The sequence below is a fragment of the Bidens hawaiensis genome, unplaced genomic scaffold (assembly GCF_021521415.1).
Source record: "Bidens hawaiensis isolate Kalapana, Puna unplaced genomic scaffold, B.hawaiensis_p1.1 tig00002631_1, whole genome shotgun sequence".
NCBI lineage: Eukaryota > Viridiplantae > Streptophyta > Magnoliopsida > Asterales > Asteraceae > Bidens > Bidens hawaiensis.
In genome coordinates, this window is record NW_027491143.1 from 410,220 (window position 1) to 434,593 (window position 24,374).

Here is a 24,374-nt window from a genome sequence, read left to right on the forward strand (position 1 = left end):
GGCCGAGCATGAGCAACATCTCCGATTGGTATTGCAAAAGCTTAGAGCTGAGCAACTCTATGCTAAGCTTTCCAAGTGTGAATTCTGGTCTGATGAAGTACAGTTTCTTGGTCATGTTGTAAACAAGATGGGTATTCATGTCGACCCATCCAAGATTGAAGCAATCAAGAACTGGATTACGCCATCCTCTCCTTCTGAGATCCGTTCCTTTCTGGGCTTAGCTGGTTACTACCGGCGATTTATTTCGAACTTCTCAAAGATCGCTTTGCCTTTAACAGCTCTAACGCACAAAGGTAAACCGTATATTTGGGGCTCGAAGCAAGAAGAAGCCTTTCTATCGCTCAAGCAATTGTTGTGTGAAGCTCCTGTTCTTGCGCTACCTGAGGGTAATGAAGATTTTGTCGTGTATTGCGATGCATCCAACCAAGGTCTCGGTTGTGTTCTTATGCAACGAGGCAAGGTTATCGCTTACGCATCAAGGCAACTTAAGGTTCATGAAAAGAATTATACAACTCACGACCTCGAACTAGGCGCAGTTGTTTTTGCCTTGAAGATCTGGAGACACTACCTTTATGGTACTAAGTGTATCCTCTACACTGACCATAAAAGCCTTCAGCATATCTTTGATCAAAAGGAACTCAACATGAGGCAACGCCGATGGAACGAACTCATCAGCGATTACGATTGTGAGATCCGGTATCATCCTGGTAAGGCTAATGTGGTAGCCGATGCGCTCAGCCGAAAACCCTGCCAGCTTAACTGTATCTTGCCGCGCACGCATCTTCACTTTGCGCCGATTCAAAGCAACCTTGAATCGCGTATTCGTGACGCGCAGCGCGCATCCATCAGTAATGGTAACCTTCGCGCCGAGTTAGCGTGTGGCGCGGAAGCGCATTTTGTCCCTAATCTGAGTGGAATTCTCTGCTATCTCAATCGCATCTGGATTCCCTTTGATGAGAATCTTCGCGCTGATATCCTGAGTGAAGCGCACAAATCTCGGTATTCTATTCATCCCGGCGCTGATAAGATGTACAAGGATTTGCGCATTACTTATTGGTGGCCCGGTATGAAAAAGGATATTGCTGTGTTCGTAGCTAAATGTCTGACTTGTTCTAAAGTAAAAGCTGAACACCAACGCCCATCTGGTTTGCTCGAACAACCAGAAATTCCTACGTGGAAATGGGAATGTGTAGCGATGGACTTTATTACCAAGTTACCTTTGACAGCAAGCAAACATGATAGCATTTGGGTAATAGTGGATCGTTTGACTAAGTCTGCTCACTTCCTGCCCATTCGTGAAAACTACCGTGTTGAGCAACTCGCGCAGCTTTATGTCAAGGAAATTGTCTGCCGCCATGGTACTCCTTTGAGCATCATATCCGATCGCGATGGCCGTTTTATATCTCGCTTTTGGAAATCTCTCCAATCTGCGCTAGAAACCCGCTTGGACATGAGTACGGCATATCATCCTCAGACTGACGGTCAGTCTGAGCGAACTATTCAAACTCTTGAGGATATGCTCCGATCTTGTGTTCTTGATTTTGGAGGTAATTGGGATTCGCACCTGCCTTTGATCGAGTTCTCTTATAATAACAGCTATCATTCCAGTATTGGTATGGCCCCATTTGAAGCACTTTACGGTCGTAAGTGCCGCTCCCCGATTTGTTGGAGCGAAGTGGGAGAAGCTCAAATCACAGGACCCGAACTTGTTCAAGAGACAACCGATAAAATCGCCAAGATCCGTGATCATCTGCTGACTGCCAGAAGCCGACAGAAGAGTTACGCAGATCGTAGGCGGAAGCCTCTCGAATTTCAAGTTGGTGATCTTGTTCTCCTCAAGGTGTCGCCCTGGAAGGGTGTTGTCCGCTTTGGGAAGAAAGGTAAGCTTGCTCCTCGTTATGTTGGACCATTTAAGATTCTCGCGCGTGTGGGAAAAGTTGCCTACAGACTTGACCTGCCGCCCGCGCTCAGTAATGTGCATCCAACGTTCCATGTATCCAATCTCAAGAAGTGTTTAGCTGACGAGAACCTTCACATTCCACTTGATGAAGTTCAAGTTGATGAAACTATGCATTTCGTTGAGAAGCCTGTTGAGATTATGGATCGCGAGGTTAAGCAAACCAAGCGCAGTCGTATCCCTATCGTGAAAATTCGCTGGGAGTCCAAGCGCGGAGCCGAGTTTACATGGGAAAGGGAAGATCAAATGAAGATCAAGTACCCGCACCTGTTCTCTGAGCAACCTACTTCGAGATAAATTTCGGGACGAAATTTCTTAAAGTAGGGGAGACTGTAACATCTGCCCCGATCCGACCCGACCCAGGTACCCGTTTCTCTTACCCGATCTCTTTCTTTTATGATTTAATATCTATTTATACTTATATTTTACTTTTAATAATAATAATATACTTTTCCTTCCCGCCTCTTTCTCTCTCTTTCTTTCCGCCGTCCCGTCCCTCTCCTCCTCTCTTTCCGCCTTCTTTTCCCTCTTGTCGCCGTCCCGCCCTTACGCCTTGTTTCCCTCTTTTTTTTCTAACTCTTTGCTTGTCCTTTGTTCCTTCCCGCCTAAGGTTGTCTGCGCAGCTCCACGCGCCAGACCCCTTACAAGGAAGCCTGCGTGAAGACCACCTGTTTCAGCGATACGCGAGACGAACTCTTCTCGCAGCGCGCTAAGAATTGTAATTCTTCTCGCAGCGCGCTAAGAACGGTAGTTCTTCCCGCGACGCGCTAAGGATTTGTAGTTCTTCCCGCGGCGCGCTTAGAAATGTAGTTCTTTCCGCGACGCGTTAAGGTTGGTTCTGTCTGCCTTCGCGCTCGCGCTCTCTTGACCTTCTGTGTCTGCCTTCGCGCTCGAGCTTTCTCGCGCTAAACCCTTTGAGTTTTCTTCTGTTTAATCTAGCCGTTTGCTTTTGTGTTGTCTTATCTTTTGTGCTGTTGACCTAATCTGCTTTATGTCTGAAAAGTTACTTTCGGCGCAGCATGCGCACCAACCCCATTGGTTGGCAGAAAAAGTGACTGACATTATCTTTGGAGATCTGCTTTTTCCATGCCTGACCTGTACCTTTATCTGAACCGCCCATGCCTTTTTTTACTGTTCCCTGTCAGCTTTATCTTGCCTCTGCAGCTGCCATATCTTTCCATATCTTTTGCTTTTGGATTCTTATGCTTTTTGATATCTTTTGCTTGATCCTGTTAAAGATCCTTTCCCCTTTTCTAGGGATTATGTCTCCTAGGGTTTTCCTATAAATAATAATAATATTTTCATAACACTACACACACAAAACACTTAATCTCTCCTGTTCTCTTGCTCCTTGCTCTCTCTGCCGTCTTCCTCTCTGCCTCCGTCTTCCTCCCTGTTCTGCCCTGCTTTTCCGGTAATATATATATATTATATATAATAATTTACTTATTAATTATGCTAACTTATAATCAAGACTTAAAACAAATCATTAAAACAATAATCTTATTTATAGGTTAACTTGTGCTTGTTTAAAGTTGGTTCTTGCTTTATCTTACACCGCATCGTTTATCAAGTGAGTAATCTCGTACCTAATCCCTTTTTGCTTTTAATGTTTTGGGATGTTCATGTGTTCATACAAACTTAGAGTCTTAAACTGTTTATGAACTTTAGTCGCGCAGTATCCCATGTGTTGAGGACGTAGACTTGGCTGTTTATTTGTATGTGTGGATCATTAACCGTCTTGTCGGTCTATTCCGCAGTTCTCATGGTACCATTAGATGAACACGGGAGAACTATCGTTTATGATTTTCTCTTTTGTTTACACATGCACAGTTTGTCTTGTTTGTGAGCTCAATTGTGAGCACTGGCAGTCTTATGAATCTTAGAGTTGGTCCCGATCAGATTACACCCTTGTTGAAAACCAGACATACACATGTTGCGCGCAGATTTATGGTTATCTATGTATTGTATTAAACTTGATTTCTCACCAACACGCAAGTGTTTGACGTTTATTTTAACACATGTTCAGGTTTGCAGTAGCTGTTTTGGAGCTTGTGGACACCTAGGAAGTTTTCTTTATTTTGGACCTAGATTAAAATGTATCAAGACAAGTTATTGCTGTTTTATTATTATGATTTATAATATATTGATTTATGATGATTTATGTTATCTTGTGTTTACCCTGCGCGTGCGCGAATGAATGTATTTATTAAATATTGACACCCAATAGTGTCACGAGTAATGAAACAATATGTGGCGCCCCGATGTATAATCCGCCTTTGGTCGGGGTGTTACAACACATCCGGAGACTTGACCATTCGAGTCCGGCAGTTTCTTTTCGCACAGATCTGGAAGCCTCTTTTAGATCTATGGATCTTTTTGAGCTTTAATAGAACAAGCCTTGAAGCCTTTTTCTGTAAACTTCCAGATCTGGGTTTTTCCTGGGAGAGATCTGACAGCCGAGATGAAGATCGAAGGGTAGTTCGTTGCCGTCCCACGGATGGCGCCAATGTCGAAGCATGAAATGAATCTGACCTGATCCATGACGATGTTTCCACGGATTTTCGAGATGAACGAGCCACGTCTTGATCTTCTTCTCCGGTTGCTTGAGACCTGCAATGGTTTTTCGGGGGTGTGGAGGTGACTGCTAAGAGATCTAAAAGATCTCTTGTTTACAGACACAAAAAAGTGGTCGTGGCTCTTATTGAGCATGACCCTTTAATAAGGAGGTGGAGACCTCCTTATATAGAGAGTCTCATGGCCACCATCATGGTACCCTAATGGGCCTAGCCCAGTTAGGGTTACCTCCACAAAACCCCCTCAGCCCAATAACATTGTATTAGTCCATATAATAAAATAAGCCAAACATAATAAATTTAGGGTCGTAAAACCGGGTTTAGTACCATACCCCTACAAAAACAAATGAGACAATCAGCATTTGTCAAACCCAATCCTAAACATGCTCTACGTATATATTTTATGATCTAGATTTATCATAGGTTACTTAATACACAAAAACTAAATATCAATGTGCTTTTCAATGTGATGTATTAGTAAGAAACCTAAGTTTCTCAATGGAGACCTAAGTTCAAATCTCACTTACAACACTTTGGAGGGACATAGGTGGCTCAATGAAAAAACTGTGTGATTTTGTAATCTCCAGTTCCATCTTGAGAGCGCCGGTGTTTTACCACCAGTAGCCTTCTGGCGATGAGTTTTCCTAGAAATTGGAGATAACTTGGAGGCGCTTTAAGGGCTCCGTACGGCTGGGTTGAGCCAGATGGCGGGCCTTTTGCCATACAGAGTTCTTAGCAATTCTCTGTTTGTTAGCCGTTTAAAAAAATACACAAAAAATAATATTGATTGTAACATTTATAACAAGTATTACAACAAGAATGGGTAACATAAAGTTAGTAAAAAGATAATGTTGTAGCATTTCTAAATTCAGGTTGTTGTAAACTTTTACACAGTATTTATGTGTCATGATATACTTGCAATGTCTCAATGTGCGTCTCTTTGGATCAACATTTATATGAATCATCGTATAAATGTACTTGTAATGTATGTTCTTCCTAAAAAATATAGATGGTACAATATATGTTTTAAGAAAAAATAAATAAAAGGAAAAACAAATTGGCATAGAGACAATTTATACTTTTATGTTGCCACCAATGACTTTTAAGAGGCGATCACCATCCAATCCAAATTACAAATTCTATTTGTAAACAAATAGAAAAATAACAAAAATCAATCTAAAAAGTTATTTTTGCAATAAAGACAATTATAACGACCACCTTATCCTTTTATATTAAAAAAAGGATCCACTAAAGCTGATTGCTTTGAACTTAGAATTACAAACACACGGATAGACGGGTAAAATGAAACATTTAAGGCCCTTGGTTAGGCTGAGGGATATAAACCCTTTAACATCATTTTCTTTATTTGTCACGTCAATTTCTCCCATCATTCATAATAATTCGTGAACCAAGGAAATACACTATTCTCTATTATTCTCCATCATTCCATTATTTAATAATAAAAGGAAAAAAAAAAATTTTAAAAATCTGATTGGCTACCCTCAAATGAGGGGATCATTGACCTTACTAATCATAGTCTTTCCTGGAATTGGAGATAACTTGGAGGCGTTTAAGGGATCCGTACGACTGGGTTGGGCCAGCTGACGGTGGCTTTTTGTCATTTAGTCACCTCGTAAGTACCTAGACATTTTATGTTTGTAGGTCGTTAAAAAAAGATTTTCTTTCTACCATTTTCTTGAACTTAATTTATTTTATCTCCCTCACACATACACCCTTTTTTTTAGTTAATAGTCATCACTTAATATTATTGTCTTTAACCAAGAGTGTTCTATTGTGATTAATTTCAGAAAATATTCTTTTAACCTAAAATTCTAATACAAATAATTATATAATTAAACATTGAAAAAAAACCGTCAACATTTAACGAGGCCTGGCAAAAGTTTTTTGTCTCCCCAAACGTAATACTCATAGACAAGACAAAGTTGTTTAGGATAACATTGTTCAATTTTTCAATGCCTTTATAGAAATGGTACTTTTCTTCTTCTAAAAAAGTGATATAAACATGATCTTTTAGAAAGCTTTCACTTCAAGCTTTAAATCTTTCTTCACTATATTCAAATATACCCATAGCTTTTATAGTTTTTTATAATAAAAAATATCTTGTAAATAATATAAGTATTTAACTTATCAGGATAAGCAGGTTTTTGACACACCAAAAAATATTTACATGTTTACTTGATCCCGCTTGATAGTAAAATGAAAAAAAGTTATACAAAGTGTGATCATGACAAATTGTTGGTGAATTTGAAAAATAAGAAAAACGGCCACATGGAAAAAGTATACGACCTCCGAGATCACGGAGAAAATCAAGTATTTAAGCTTCCTTTGAATTATAAATATCGGTCTCTATTCAAGTCTTTGTCCTGAATTGATTTGTGTAATATTTTGTTTAGTTTGGTGCGCTGTTTTCTTTGGGCCTCTAGTGTCTTATTAGCTGTGTCGTGTTTTACAAAAGTCGCGATTCGAAAATATATTAGTTGTGCCGTGTTTACTAGGAATACATTTTTACTATACAACTAGTTAATTACACAAATTGTTTTGCATATGATGATTTTGTCTTTCTCACTTTTAGTTAAACTATATATATAAGATGTTAATTAATTAATTAAAAAAGAAAGGAGTAGCTACAATAATGGTGGAAATAAAAATGAGTATTTTAAGACTGATGGCCGCACGGGGTCGAGAATGAGTGTGGGGGCATGATTACCGTCGGTGGTGGAGACGAGGCTTATATGTGACGACCACTAGAATGCGGTCCGTTTAATCATATTCCATACAAACTTTTCTGCTAAAATAATTATCCTCATATTTCCCATTTTTATTCTATCATGTTTCTTTTATTCATATGTAATAATGTAAATAGTTGAACAACATAAAACATGTCCCATTATCATTAAACATATCTTATGGTAAGTGATAAACAATATATAAACGGGCAGGGATTTCTGCTAAAAAGGAGGCCCCTGTTAACTTTCTCACGGATCCTATTGAAGGGAGGTCTACTTTACGACCAGCTGATATTCTTGTGTTCGGGTGGGCAGGGGGGAAACACGCCTGTGTGGATCTTACAGGAGTGTCTCCTCTTGTTGGGCTCAGGGACCGTGGGTTTGTTGTGGGTCAGGCTGCGTTGAAGGCTGAATCGGGCAAAGTTGTTAAACACGAGAAAGCTTGTTTAGATAATCAACATGTCTTTCTACCATTTGCCTTTGATACATTTGGGTTTCTGGCTCCAGAGGCTGTGAAATTTTTGAGTAGGGTTCAGCGCGTCGTACACGGAACCTCTTCAGCTTCTAGGTCCCAAAGCTTCGTTTTTAGCAGGATTGGCTTTGCTGTTCAAAAGGGGGTTGCGGCGCGGCTTGTTGCCCGTTTGCCTGCCACTTTATTGTAATCGTTTTATAGTAAATTATATAAAACTTCGATTTGATTTAAAAAAAAAAAATTGTTATATATAAACATATAAACATAATTTATTATAATAATATATAAGACGACTAATTAATTTTCATACATTTTACTAATTAACTTTAAACTGCTAATATTAATTATTTGTAAATAAAGTAGTTATCATCCGAAATGATAATCCAAGCACATGTCAAAACCGCTTACTAAACTAAAAATATATTTCTTTAAAACAACTCTCCTTTAGTTAAAATTTCTATAATTGAAATGTTCAACATAATCACCATTTCTTTTATAACAGACATGCCACGTAGACTTGGACGGTGTGTTGTGATAGTGGTGTCTAGATGACCAACCTGATCAAACAATCATGTTGTGTAACGAATGGTCTTATCTTTATAAATAAACAACTTTTAAATTGTTTGAAACAACGTTCGACTAAAATAATCAAATGGAATTAATGTTAAAACTGTGCTTCGTTGAATGCTTCCTATAGTGCGTTTGATGAAAAGAATAGGTTTGATGTATAATTTGCTACTTTGGTGGGAAGAGTATATATATATACGTGCACGGTGTAATTTTAACCACATACCATTAACAAATCATATGGGTCAATATAAGGGACTATACATATTCGTTTTGAGTGTAATATGGAGTCATGAATATTATATATTGGCTAATTAATCATTTTTTATACGAAACAAATTAATCTTTATACGAATCATGTTAGTTGTATTTTTCAAATCATATGCGACCCGTGAGATGTCCTAGACTGAGTTAGAGATTTGAGAGTGCACACCAATAACAAAGACCATACCATATGACTCATATGACCATTTCTCACAATCTGTACGACCTGGATATATGAGAATTTGGATAGTATATCTATATATTGTAGCACCATGTACCATGTCAACATGTTATATATTGTTTACGTAAAAAAGAATATTAGAAGTATGAGTTTTATTTCTATCTAGAATTTTAGTAATACATAAACTATTTAATGTTATGAATTACACTCACATGCTTCATTTTTTTATAATGACTTGATAAACTGTATGATTATATTATTCGTTTACCAGTTTAATTATATAGAGAAAAAATATGACACAATAATTGTTTAACGTACAATAGGTACAAGAATAATTATATTTATGAAATCGATTCACGAAATCACATCACAGGATCCCGAAATCGTCAATGCGTATCCAAATAATTCATTGGTTCACTGAAATAAACAGTTTTAGATCGTTAATCGATCAATTTTATACTTTTTTTTCACAAAAACCGTTTTTGAGCGTTTTAAGTTTTTGGCTGTGCGTTTTAGTATTTTTGCCTTTAAGCGTTTTTGTTTTTTTGTCTTTAAACGTGTCGAGTACCTATTGTATGTTAAGCAATTATTGTACAGTAAACTCACCCTAATTATATATTGTATATTTTTATATACTATATATTTTTGAAAGGTATTGTATATATTACATAAAATCAAGTTAATAAAACCTTAAAAACTGAAACCCGAAAATGGAAATGAGACAAGACAAGACTAGGGTCTCGATCAGTTGCTGGTGATCAGTTGGTGACAATGCAGATATTTAGGGCAAATACATCTTTGCCACCAATTCATTCGGCCCCACTTCTGACAGTGAAAGACAAAGAAAGCCTAAAACAGACATCACTACACTTTACTTACCCATATGTCATCATCTCTCATCATTAACTAGGCTTTCTTAATGTTTTTTTCTCTCTATATACATACATCCTTTATATCTCATTTCATCTTCAATCTTCTCTTGTTATATATATAACCCTATTACTTCAGTCTCTGAACCATTTGGAAAACAAGAATAGGTACAAATCCCAAGGATAAATATATATATATATATATATATATATATATATATATATATATATATCAACCTGTGTTTGAAACCCTAGTTTTTTTAATTGGTATTTGAGTTATCATATGTTGTTTGGAGGAGCTTCAAAAAAGATAGAATTTTACTTCTTTTTCGCACCCGGATTTCAATCTTGTTTGTAAGCACTTTCTAGCTAGTTCTTGAAATTTTAAGTAGCATATGATCATATTTCATGAAGGGTGATTTATTTTGTCAAGTGATACATGTTGCTAATTGGCCTTTGTCTATTTATGTTTTATTTTTCTAATAAGTTCTTGATCATTTTCATCATCATGAAGCTCTAGGGTTTTTTTAATTAGCTTTTGTTTATAGCCTTTTTGGTTGTGATGAACAAATTTTCTCTATATATGTAGAATGTAAAAAGGTTATTGATTGAATTTTAACCAATATATGTCTATTGAGAAAGGATACTATCATTATATGTTTCCTTTTATTAAAATGGTTAATTGAAACTGCAAGGCATGATCAATATATGAACAAATTTTAATATTTTTGTTTGATTACATGTGTGTGTGTTAGTTGTGAAAGATATCAACTGATCAAGAAGACAAATATTTACTTGTAGGTACAAATTCAACACCAAACCGAAGTGGAAAACATGAATACGTTTTCACAAGTTCCTCCTGGCTTTCGGTTCCATCCTACTGATGAAGAACTTGTGGATTACTATCTTAGGAAAAAGATTAACTCGAGCGCAATTGAATTAGATGTCATTCGAGATGTAGATCTTTATAAAATTGAGCCATGGGATCTTCAAGGTATATACTAACAACATCATAAACTTTGTTATTCGCTCTTATACATATTTATGCATGCCATGAATCATGGCACTAGAAGTTAATGTGTGCGTTTCAGGACGTCATCTTTCTAACAATGCTAACCAATGAACTTAAATAGAACTATGCAGGCTAGGCACCGAAGAGCAAAACGATTGGTATTTCTTTAGTCATAAAGATAAGAAGTACCCAACGGGTTCTCGCACAAATAGAGCTACTGTGGCAGGATTTTGGAAGGCAACCGGAAGGGATAAAGCTATTTACTCTAAGAATGACTTGGTTGGCATGAGAAAGACATTGGTCTTTTATAAAGGCCGCGCGCCTAATGGTCTAAAATCGGATTGGATCATGCATGAATATCGCCTTGAAACGGACGAAAATGCAACCACAACACAGGCAAGTTATCGATAAACGCTATAATGAAATTTTCTTCCCTTGAAAAACTATTATGAATCAAAGATTTCAGATTATTCCTTTCTTTTTTTGGGATTCTAAGTTAATCAAAATCATTTAGTTGTTAAAATTAAGTTAACCTCTTAGACAAAGCTCTAGGGGTTATAGTTGGCAAACCCTTACTAATTTTTTTAAGCTAAGAAAATAACAATAAATCTTTAATATATTTCTTACACATATAAACACAAACCGAACTACATCTGGATGATGGGTTAGCGAGCAACAAGCTGCGCCGCTATCCAGGTTAATTAGTCCCTTAACACAAACTTTTTTGTTCAAAAACAGGAAGAAGGATGGGTGGTGTGTAGGGTGTTCAAGAAAAGACTACCAATAATGAGGAGAGCAAGTGAGCATGAACCAATGTGGTATGATGATCAAAGAGCCTCATTCATGCCCGAAATCGACTCTCCAACGCAAAACAACATTCGATCCAACTTAAGTAACAATGCTTATAACCAATACCCTTATGGCTCTTGCAAGAAAGAACTAGATTATCTACAAGATTACCAGATTACCCAAGGTGGTCATTGCCACAAACTCCCTCTTTTAGAGGGTCCAAAACTTCACTCAACTTGCAATTCTTCCATGCCTATTTACGGCATCGACATAAACGAAGGAAGCAGTAGTTCACAGCCTTCCTTGCTCACACAACACCATAACAACAACAACAACAACATTCAACAACATCAAGGCCAAAACTTTAACGATCAACCGACAGATTGGCGCGTTCTTGACAACTATGTTGCATCACAATTACTTAACCAAGGTGATGTTTCGATTAAGGAAAATCATGATCAGTCTTACCCAAATGCACAAGAACAAATGGACGTTGTACCCGAAGATGCATCGGATTCCATCTACGGTGACCGGATAGATCTATGGAAATGAAAGGAAATTATTATACAAATTAATCTTGCATTATTGAAATTATTAACAACTCTTATTATTTCTTGTACATAATAAGGACCTAAAGTGTTACATGTTCCTTATTAAATCGTTTAATTACTTACTTTACATAGAGAGTATTATAAAATATAAACCCTTATTAATTAGTACTCTATATCAATTAATTTGTTTGATGGGTTTGTACTATTGTACCTAAAACCATCAAATATATGGTATGGGGGTGCTGCTGTATTTTATGATTACTTGGGATCAAAGCATTGTCTGTTGTGTGTGGGCTTCATTATGACGCCTACAATCTGCAGTTGCATGCGTTGTTATTTCATTAAACTGTTGTTTATTTGATAAAAGACCTTTTAATTATGTTAAAAGTTAATATTCAAGGTCATGTTTGTATTTCTACCACCCATCATTATAATATTACTTCAATCTCTAACGAGAATCAATATATATATATAAATGCAACTTTATTGATGAATATGTACACAATTATTTAACTCTTTGATATAGAAAAGTTTTTTAGTTAATCAACTAACACATGCGCACATCAGATTAAATGAGACTCGGGAACACAACATAACTGGATTGTGTGAGAGCTAGGGAGAGAGAGGGAATTGTAGTTTCGTATTTTCAAAGTGTATTTTGAATCGTGTATTATATCACATTCAGATTAAAGTATTTTAAGCGTATTAAATCTGTAATCGAATAAGACAAGAAGTTTTGAAAAGAGCGAGAGTGTATTTTATGTGGAAAATTAACGAAGTTTTGATTTGTGTTTCAAATAGACCGGACATCTTCTTTTTATAAGTACAGAACCATCATAACGACTATTCATGAAATAGTACGATAGTTCACGGTGTTAATGTAACTTGTGCAATTATCAATTGAATCATGGACAAACTTAAATTCATTAGAAAGTTGCTAACAACTCTCGGTTAGTAATGTTGATCTCAATTACTACTACTACGTACTACTATTTATTACGGTTGTTTAGCACCAACTAATTATTGACAATCAGTTTACCACTAATCAGTAGTGACTAATTACCAGCTACTAATGCTACTTGCCATTGCTATACTAATTTGCCACCCATGATAACCAAGAGTCCAAGACTTTGTTAGAGTGTTGCATGACTGTATCAATTGAACCCCACCAAGACATGGTGTCCCTTGGCAAGGGCGACGCTTATAGTGTATGGCTGAACCCCCCCCCCCCCCTTTATTTGCTTAGTAGTGTAAGTTTATAACCCGTTTTTGTCTGAAATTTTGTACATAGTGTAAATTTACCGGTTTTCGTCCAAAAAATTGAGCCCCCCTCCCCCTGTTGGATTTTATGGACGTTTCGGGTCAAGTCAATGTGACCGACCCGAACGTGACCCGGACAGAGTTACACCGTGGGTAACAAGATAATGGCCTACTTAGAGATTAATTAGGCCCGACACGTTTAATTAGATGGACTGGACATTGATTAAAAGGTTTTGTTTGTTATTTGGGCTTAAGCCCAAGTTGGTTTAATTGTTAAACCCTAAACTAGTTTACTATAAATACACGTATATTATTCTATTTATGGTAACCAAAAGGAAAACAAAAACAAACCCTAGCTGCCCTTTACTTTCCGGCGCCGAAATCCGGTGAGCCACTTTTCCGGTGAGCCTAATCCGGCCGCCATATACACACCTAATCCACTAGCAGTCCTTCTTCAACCACCACAAACACCACCGTAGCTCCTTAGAGCTCCGGCGATGTCCAAAACCTCCCGGATCGTTTTTCCGGCGACTGATTCGTCTTCTCCGGCGAAGCTCGTTTTTCCGGTGAACTCTTTTCTGGTGTTTTGAAGCTGCTACTGCTTGTTGTTGTTGTTTGATGCCGTCTACCATAACATAGATCTGCCGGATCTGATTGAAGTCACCCGCCGCCGCCGCTGCTGTCCATATTGGTTGCCGGAATTCTGCCGCCGCCGGGATTCTCCTTTGGTGTTTCATTGTGTCATATAGCATCTCTTGTTAACCCCTCGGTGTATTCCCGGTTCTTATAACCTAGGTATATAGAATACCCCCTATGGTCGTTTATTTATTCGTACTCGTATCGTTTGTAATCGGATCCGGGTTCGGGTTTCGGTTTATGATTCGTTTTAATTTATTATATCCGCTGCGTTTTTGGGTTCGGTTACTTATTAATGTGATTAATAACTATCGAAACGAAATATTATATAAAACGGGTTCAAATAGTTTAAACCGTTTTGTCTCGGACCACCGTTGAAACCCAACAGTGGTATCAGAGCCGCGGTTACAACGTACGAGTCAATCCCGGTTCGTTTAAAACCGGATCTACATCTTAAACTTTAAATCGTTTAAAGTTTATAGATCTAGATTTATTTTCGGGTGATTTTGAGTTGGTCAAAGTTTTGTTTATTTTATTTGACCAAGTCAAAACGACCCGAAATTCGTTTATTTTGAATGTGTAAATCCGGCCCCGACCTATGTGTTTGTTTGGTTGTGATTGGTGTTTGAGCTTGTTTTGGCCATATGGTTGGTTCAAAAGTTGTAAAAGGGTTATTATTTAATTTTCGGTTTTCTTTTGGCCATAAAGATGGTTCAAATTTGTAATAGGACATATTATTGTTAGTTTATAAATTTGTAATTAAGAAGACGCGAAGATAACCGAGGACGATCTCGAGGACCTTTTGGAGTTAGTGGGAGTTCGGACAAGACGACGAGATGCACCGTGAAGTCCATCCTTGTGGTTGTTTGTGTTGTGAACCCCTTGACCCGATCGGTCTCCCTAATTGGCTCTAGCGAGACCGATCAACTTTTGGCCATAAAAGATTTACATATTTTTTTTATTTGCTATTGGTGGTTGCTTGGTTTGTTTATAATAGGATTATAATATCACCGACCTAATACCAAATAAATTGGAAAATAAACATTTTATTAACTGATTTTGTTTTGCAAATTAAAAGCGTTTTGATTTCCAAAACTAATAAGTTATTATAACTTAAAATTGGTTAGTCGTATCGCTACAAACTTAGTTTTGATAGGTTATTTAAAACTAAGTGTCCTGAGAGATGAAATGGTTCATCTATGCGTCGCGGTAATAAATACAGTAAAATTTGACTTTTACTATATTTGGTAATTTTAAAAATTTATCCCAATTTAAAACCAATAGTTTATGCCAATCCTACTACAAGTCACACTTGAGGCATACTGCGAAATTTCGAGTGTTTGGAGCTACAGCACCGCACTTGTTTTCTAGCCTATCCCATCAAGGTGAAAGTACTTCGTTGACACATCCGGCCCTTTCACACGTCACGAACTAGGACAACTATTATTTTACTCTCCTGTTACGTGCTAAAGCTGTCTGGAGACTTAAAGTGGGCAAAGATGAGGCTAAACGTAACTATATAGACAATCGTTGTCTCTATAGGCCTCATAACCGAGAGTTGTGCTCTATTCACAATTGGCAATCGTTGTCAGTCTGCCTAACCACTTATTAATGTTGTGTGCTACAGCTGCCTTTAATAACTGGAAGCCAGATTCTCATACTCCTAATTAATTAATGTTATTGGGTCATTAATAATATGACTACAACGTCGAAAATACTAATTAAATTTACTTTTGCTTAATTAATCAGATGTCGTCAAACGAAATTTCACCCTACGCCCTTAAGACTATCCTTGAGAAGGATAAACTGAATGGTACCAACTTCATCGAATGGCACCTCAACTTAAGACTTGTTCTCACCAAGGAAAAGCGCCTGTATGTTCTCGATGGACCTGTTCCAACCGAGCCTAAAAACAACACAGCCGCTGCACGAAAAGTTCTTGACAAGCATAAGGATGACTCGGCTGAGGTCTCTTGTATTATGCTAGCCACCATGACTTCTGAGCTTGCTAAAGGCTTGGAAGACTTTGGTACCTATGAGATGCTTGAGCAACTCAAGGGCATGTTCCAGAAACAAGCCCGTCAAGAACGTTTCGACACCATGAAACAACTCATCAGTTGCAAGATGGCAGAGGGGTTTCTCGTCAGTGCTCATGTTCTAAAGATGAAAGGGCACATCGATCAGCTCAAGAAACTTGATTATCCCATGCCCGATGAGATGGCATCGGATTTCATTCTCAACTCTCTCCCCAACTCATACGACCAGTTCGTAATGAATTTCAACATGAATGGTTGGGTGAAGACAGTGCCGGAGCTTCATAACATGCTCAAGACGGCTGAGATGAACATTCCTTCTAGGACCAATCAAGTTCTGATGATTCGATCTGCTGGTGTCAAGAAGCCAAAACCAAAGAATCGGGGTTTTAAGGGAAAAGGCAAGAAGAAAGGTACTGTTGCTGCCCATGTTGCCACCAACACTAATAAGGTGGTTGCAAAGAAAAAGCCGCCGCCCTTTGAGGAGCTCAAGTGCTTCAAATGCAACCAAATGGGGCACTGGATGAGAAACTGCCCCGAGCACCTTGCTGAGATCAGAAAGAAGAGAGCCAATGGTGAAGGCTCTTCTGGAGGTATTTCCATATACGTTATTGAACTTTTCACTGTCTCTAGCAACACATGGGTATTTGATACCAGATGTGGTTACCACATCGTTAATGTCTTGCAAGAGCCTGAGAAGTAGAGGAAACTGAATAAAGGCAGCATGGAACTCATCGTTGGAAATGGGAAGAGAGTATCAGTTCTGGCAACTGGAGTATTTCATTTTACTTGTCCATCTGGCCTAGTTTTTCCTTTAAATAATTGCTTGTATGCTCCTGGCTTGACCAGAAACATCATTTCAGTTTCCTTGTTATTTGAACAAGGATTTAAGTATGTCCTTAATGGCATGGCTATTTCTGCTTACTTAAATGATATCTTTTATTTTGAGGCTAAACCTCGAAATGGTATTTATGAGATTGATGTTAAACCTGACAATAACGTATATCATCTTTCAAAACGTATCAAGACTAGTGTCAATGATACTTTTCTATGGCATTGCCGACTTGGCCACATAAGCAAGGCAAGAGTTAAAAGGCTCCAATCCGAAGATATTCTTGAATACACAGGACCGGACTCTTTTAACACTTGTGAATCTTGCTTAGCTGGCAAACTCGCCAAAGACTCCTTCACTAATAAAAGTGAACAAGCAAGTGATCTGTTAGGACTCATACATACTGATGTATGTGGACCTTTCAGAACCATGACTAGAAACCATGAAAGATACTTCGTTTCTTTTATCGACGATTATAGTCGATACGCTTATGTGTATCTTATGAAAAACAAGCACGAAACTTTTGAAAAGTTCCAAGAGTTTCAAAGTGAAGTGGAAAAACAACTTGATAAAACCATTAAGATACTTCGATCAGATCGAGGTGGAGAGTATCTCAGCACAGAGTTCATCACTCATCTAAAAGAGCATGGAATTGTTTCACAGCTCACTCCACCTGGCACACCCCAACTTAATGGCGTGAGCGAGAGGAGAAATCGAACTTTGCTAAACATGGTTCGATCGATGATGTATAGAACTAACTTGTCTCACTCCTTTTGGGGTTACGCCCTTATGACCGCCGCCCGCATTGTCAATCTAGCTCCAACTAAGAAGATAGACAAAACACCATATGAGATATGGCATAAGGGAAAGAAACCCAAATTGTCTTATCTTAGAGTATGGGGATGTGATGCTTATATCACAAGTGAGTCTGATGACAAACTTGATCCCCGCGACGAAAAAGTTTTTTTCGTCGGATACTACTACAAAAGTGGTTATTACTTCTTTCATCCTGATACAAATACGATTTCTATCAGGAGGAAGGGCTACTTCCTTGAAGAAGAATTTCTTAGTCAAGGAACTAGAAGTAACATTGTCGATCTTGAAGAAATTCAAGAACCACAACCAACTGCTGAGGAAGTTGGAGAGTCTGATCAACAAGTTGTTGTTGCTGATACATCAGATGTGAACACAAGCGTTCGCAGAAGTAGTAGGACTCCCGTACCAAATTCTAGATACTTATGTCATCTAGATGGTCCCGAAGTCTTATTAGTAGCAGAATCTGGGGACGAGCCTACTAACTACAAGTCTGCTATCTTGGATCCAGAATCCAAGAAATCGCAAGATGCCATGAACGCTGAGATGCAATCTATGCATGATAACCAAGTTTGGAACTTGGTTAAGCTACCCCCCGATAGTCGGGCAGTAGGGAGCAAATGGATTTTCAAGAGAAAAACCGACATGCATGGAAATGTGCAAACCTATATAGCACGGCTAGTTGCGAAAGGTTTTACTCAAACTCAAGGTGTTGACTATGATGAAACATTTTCGCCCGTTGCTATGACTAAGTCAATTAGGATATTTCTTGCCATTGCTGCATACTATGATTATGAGATATGACAAATGGATGTCAAAACCGCTTTCCTTAATGGATATCTTTCTGAAGATGTCTATATGGTTCAGCCTGAAGGTTTTGTCGATCCAAAATATCCTAATAAGGTTTGCAAATTGAACAAGTCCATTTATGGACTTAAGCAGGCATCTCGAAGCTGGAATCTTCACTTTGACGAGAAAATCAAAGAGTTTGGTTTTGTCAAAAACGAAGATGAACCTTGTGTTTACAGAAAGGCTAGTGGGAGCAGTATATCATTCCTCATCTTGTATGTGGATGATATACTAATCATTGGAAACGACATTCCTATGCTTAAACAAGTTAAGCAATGGTTGGAATCTTGTTTTGCAATGGAAGATCTTGGAGAAGCCGCTTATATTCTGGGAATAAAGATCCATAGAGATAGATCTAAGCGGATTCTAGGGCTTAGTCAAAGTACTTACATAGACAAAGTAATGGCACGCTTCTCAATGGAAAACTCCATGAAAGGAGTTGTTCCAATGACTAAGGGAACCGTGTTGAGAAAATCGCAATCTCCGGCAACGGACATTGAATCTAAACGTATGCAAGCAATTCCGTGTGCTTCTGCGGTTGGCTCTATCATGTATGCTATGTTGTGTACTAGACCTGACGTGTCGTATGCCTTGAGCATGACCAGCCGTTTTCAACAGAGTCCTGGCGTTGCCCATTGGACTGCTGTGTAGAACATTCTAAGGTACTTGAATAGGACCAAAGACATGTTCTTGGTGTTTGGGGGAGTGAAAGAGGAGCTCACTGTAAAGTGTTACACTGATGCTAGCTTCCAGATTGACCGAGATGATTCTCGCTCACAGTCAGGTTTCGTCTTCACTCTCAATGGAGGAGCTATTTATTGGAAGAGCTCCAAGCAGAGTGTCGTGGCGGATTCTACCACCGAATCTGAATATATAGCTGCATATGATGCTGCTAAGGAGGCTGCTTGGATGAAGAAGTTCATCACCGATCTCGATGTGGTTCCGAGTATTCACATACCAATCGAGATATTCTGTGATAACACAGGTGCTATTGCTCAAGCCAAAGAGCCAAGGTCTCATCACAGAACCAAGCACATTCTAAGGAAGTTCCATCTTATTCGGGAAATATTGGAACGAGGTGACATCGTGATAAGCAAAGTAGACAAAGATCAAAATCTAGCCGACCCGTTCACTAAGCCGATGACTCAGGACAAGCATGATCAGCATAGAGATGCTATCGGGCTTAGACTTGCTAGTGATTTATTTTGATTTAGTATTTGGATGTTTTGAACGTTTAATCAGTTGTACTTTTATGTTCACTTTTGATTTAATGGTTAAATGCAAACGTTGAATAATACAACTGTGTTATTTTTAATACGTTTAATCCGTGAATATTGTATTATAAATTATCCGTAGTCGGTCAGACTCGTGGGAGCAATTCTGAATCAAGGCTATTCTGACTTTGGACTCAAGTAGTTGACTTCCAAACTCACAAACTTCATTATGAATGACGTTGGATGTAACTCGCATCAAATCATCTTCATGGATCTTAATCATAAGATGTTTTGATAATAGTATGCTCATTTAGTATCCTTAGACCTGAGATACATATTAGAACTTTCGTTTACCGAGGAATATTCTTTGATCATGTCAACCGCTGTTGCGTTACTGCCAGCCATGAAGGCATTGGTTGGGAATGTTCTAGAGTTCAGTAGGAATTGTATGTAGTCAAGATGGGATGATGTACTCTTACATTTAAATGTAATAGTTAGACATATTGGAGCCCTCGTTGATTCAAACTGGTAAAGGGTTAGGCCTCACCCAAACTAACTGTGTGTTTGATTGGACCACTTTGACTCTATATCGAGAATTACAATAATTGAACGCCATATGAGAAAGATATGATCCATGTCTCATAGTTCATTTAATGTCTTATACAGAAAGGATAGATGACAACGATTACTATAAATTCATTGTCTTGCAATATGGTATTCCAAGATACTTTGGTTATGGATTTAAAATGTCATATTCGGTTGGGGACAACTATGTGTAGCTAGAACGCCTCTGACTGTCAGCGTTATGATACTTGACCCAAATACGTCCAAGTGGGAGACTGTTGGATTTTATGGACGTTTCGGGTCAAGTCAACGTGACCGACCCGAACGTGTCCCGGACAGAGTTACACCGGGGGTAACAAGATAATGGCCTACTTAGAGATTAATTAGGCCCGACACGTTTAATTAGATGGACTGGACATTGATTAAAAGGTTTTGTTTGTTATTTGGGCTTAAGCCCAAGTTGGTTTAATTGTTAAACCCTAAACTAGTTTACTATAAATACATGTATATTATTCTATTTATGGTAACTAAAAGGAAAACAAAAACAAACCCTAGCTGCCCTTTACTTTTCGGCGCCGAAATCCGGTGAGCCGCTTTTCCGGCGAGCCTAATCCGGCCGCCATATACACACCTCATCCACTAGCAGTCCTTCTTCAACCACCACAAACACCACCGTAGCTCCTTAGAACTCCGGCGCTATCCAAAACCTCTCGGATCGTTTTTCCGGCGACTGGTTCGTCTTCTCCGGCGAAGCTCGTTTTTCCGGCGAACTCTTTTCTGGTGTTTTGAAGCTACTACTGCTTGTTGTTGTTGTTTGATGCCGTCTACCATAACATAGAGCTGCCGGATCTAATTGAAGTCACCAGCCGCCGCCGCTGCTGTCCATATTGGTTGCCGGAATTCTGCCGCCGCCGGGATTCTCCTTTGGTGTTTCATTGTGTCATATAGCATCTCTTGTTAACCCCTTGGTGTCTTCCCGGTTCTTGTAACCGAGGTATATCGAATACCCCCCTATGGTTGTTTATTTATTCGTACTCGTATCGTTTGTAATCGGATCCGGGTTCGGGTTTCGGGTTATGGTTCGTTTTAATTTATTATATCCGCTGCGTTTTTTGGTTCGGTTACTTATTAATGTGATTAATAACTATCGAAACGAAATATTATATAAAACGGGTTCAAATAGTTTAAACCGTTTTGTCTCGGACCACCGTTGAAACCCAACAGTGGTATCAGAGCCGCGGTTACAACGTACGAGTCAATCCCGGTTCGTTTAAAACCGGATCTACATCTTAAACTTTAAATCGTTTAAAGTTTATAGATCTAGATTTATTTTCGGGTGATTTTGAGTTGGTCAAAGTTTTGTTTATTTTATTTGACCAAGTCAAAACGACCCGAAATTCGTTTATTTTGAATGTGTAAATCCGGCCCCGACCTATGTGTTTGTTTGGTTGTGATTGGTGTTTGAGCTTGTTTTGGCCATATGGTTGGTTCAAAAGTTGTAAAAGGGTTATTATTTAATTTTCGGTTTTCTTTTGGCCATAAAGATGGTTCAAATTTGTAATAGGACATATTATTGTTAGTTTATAAATTTGTAATTAACAATTGTCATGAAAATGACACAAAATCTTGTTTCAATTTAGGCCTCAACATTCGTTGAGCCGGCTCTGGTATTAGGTCCGCCCCCCTCCACGGTTTCATCCAAGCTTCTCCGGTATCCTTGGAACTCTCATCGTTTAGGCACTTCACCCCTTGAACCTTGTAGGTTTACTAAAATCACCAACTGCGTCATGTTGCATGGAAGTTTTACATATTACATATAATATTGTAGTGTAATATATCTGAATCTTTTGAAATTTGGATCCGTTAAATAATATTCCATTTGCGTTTTGGGTCATGATGTATGTATAAAAAAAATTCCTGTTTGTGGTGCGCATATATATATATGTGTGTGTGTGTGTGTGTGTGTGAACCCTCAGGTGGGCTAAAGTGAAATTGCACTAATTCCGACGTCATTTTACTAATCTCGTGAAAATAACCTTAAAAGTGATGGAAAGTTAATAAGGCATCATGTGGTGGCGTTGATAGCCGAAAGACAAGGGTACATGCACCAAGCGGCCGATGTACCTATGGTTGAGTGTTATGTGCCTTATGTCCAAGGCTTGATGCAAAACTATTATCTAGCCGGGGGTCTCACCAAAAACAGTCTCTCCATTCTTACGGGATAGAGGTAAGGCTGTCTATATTTTACCCTTCTCGGACTCTACCATAGCTTTGCTATTAGTGGGATTTAGTGATGATGATGATGATGATGATGATGTATGCATGTATAAAAAAGAAATACAGTATGCTTGGAGATGAAGTTTACCCAAACATACGGAGAGAGAGATCTAGATGGTTGCATATATACAATATATATATTATATATCAACTTTCCTTTAAAGGCAATTTAAAAAAAAGTTCTTCACTAACATTAGCGAATTCTTTTAGTTATCCAATCTTAAAAAGGGAAGCTTGACAGATATCAGATAACTCTAGTAAGACTCAGAGATGGATTTTGCTCAAAATTGTTTACAACTTAACTTAATATGTTCTTCAAGTAATTCATACATGATTATCTAATTATATTACCAGGGATAACAAATTTGTTTCATCAGCGTTAGCGATCGAGGTTGTAAAGCTAGAAAAAATGTACTTAGCAGGCTTAAAACCATGGGGTTAGTCAAAATTAATGTGGCCAATATATATAAGGGCATCCGTGGCTAGCAGAAGGGCTAAAAAGGTCATTTTTCATGTCACGTCAACGCCACGTTGACACAGAAGTTTTTAATAGGTTTATTTATAGTGGTTGAGGCCCCTTGTTATGATTTAATATTATTTAAATTAGTTAAACAAGAAAACTAAGTAGAATAAAATCAATAAAGAGGAAGAGGTGCTATGATCGATTGGTCCTTTCACCGACAAATTTCCCCAAACGTTGTCATGGCAAAAAGATGTGGGGCCGAAAACTCATAAAAAATGCCCCTTGGGCGTTTTGAAAAAAAAAGGAGTTGGGGCCCTCATTACAGATGCCCTAGGTATGAATGGCTGACTAAATAAAAGACAAATAAAACTCCAAAAAGATGAGAACGAGAGAAAGTTAACAAGAAATGCTACAAAAAATAAGTTACATGAAATGATCATTTGTTGCCTAGTGATAAAGTTGGAGAGCAAGAAACTAAGCATGATGCATGCTTGCAGGTATGTGGCTTGTTTTATGTTACTAGAACAAAAGTGGTCCAAAACATAGAGACAAACATGACTTTGAAAAGAACGTTTGGAAATTAAGATCTTGAACAAATCTTGTTAAAGGAAGCAAGTTTCCACACTCCCAACATCTATCATTCACCTTGTCTTTTGTCACTTTAACAAAGGTTGACTTCAAGAGAAGAAAGTGTTAATTTGGTTTATACCGAAAACAAACTTATACATCTTGATCAAGGCCAAGTTATTGTAACTATCAGGTGAAATGTATCGCTTGTGGAAAAAGTTCACTTACAAAAGTTAATTAATTTTATAAATAGAATAGTGAACAGAACTCGGTTTTATAAAAACAACCAAGTTATTGTCAGTAAATCATGTGTTAGGGGCTAGTTGTCATACTTACAAACATAAACCTAGGGTTTTTTTTTTAATTCGTATAGAGAGAATGACCAAAATGGCTCATTTGACCAACCACATTCATTAACTAGCCCCTAATTCTACAAATACGCAAAATAGCCTTTCAAGAACGGTCGGACCGACCGTTTAAAATCTGCATGTCGTCTGACGATTTATGAAACCAGCAAGATTTAGACCATTTTGATTGTTTTCCCATTTGTATAGGTTAAGGATTAGAAGGTTATGAATACAATGTTATTTGTAATCAAGTTAATTATCACAATCAATACAAACGAGATTTCGACCAAATCTGAGATACCGATTAATTTCGTTAGTTTTCGAAGCTTCTCCAACTATCACATGATAAAACTTAATTATACCTTTATGTGTTTTGAATTATACTTTTGGTGACCTTTTTTAAAAATGTTTGGTTTAATTTTTTGTTAGTAATTTTTCAGTTATCCGAATGAAATGAATAAAATTTAATTAAATGGATTCACATATAATATGAACATTAAAAATGTGTTTCACAAAGCTTAAAAAAAACTACAA

At 37.9% G+C, this 24,374-nt stretch overlaps 1 protein-coding gene across 1 annotated transcript; it reads left to right on the plus strand.

The window, feature by feature from the left end:
• Window positions 1–9,939: 9,939 nt before the first annotated feature.
• Window positions 9,940–12,102, plus strand: LOC143620671 (NAC domain-containing protein 7-like). The gene is made up of 4 exons (XM_077092310.1): window positions 9,940–9,987; window positions 10,435–10,627; window positions 10,767–11,045; window positions 11,388–12,102. Exons 2-4 carry the CDS (start codon window positions 10,468–10,470, stop codon window positions 11,984–11,986), a joined length of 1,038 nt encoding a protein of 345 aa, XP_076948425.1. The 5' UTR covers window positions 9,940–9,987; window positions 10,435–10,467; the 3' UTR covers window positions 11,987–12,102.
• The last annotated feature ends 12,272 nt before the right edge of the window (window positions 12,103–24,374 follow it).

Coding starts and splice junctions, on each gene's coding strand:
- LOC143620671 (XM_077092310.1), top strand. CDS start 10,468: ATGAATACGTTTTCACAAGTTCCTCCTGGCTTTCGGTTCCATCCTACT. Junction 10,628..10,766: donor TGAGCCATGGGATCTTCAAG/GTATATACTAAC, acceptor GAACTTAAATAG/AACTATGCAGGCTAGGCACC. Junction 11,046..11,387: donor TGCAACCACAACACAGGCAA/GTTATCGATAAA, acceptor AAAAACAGGAAG/AAGGATGGGTGGTGTGTAGG.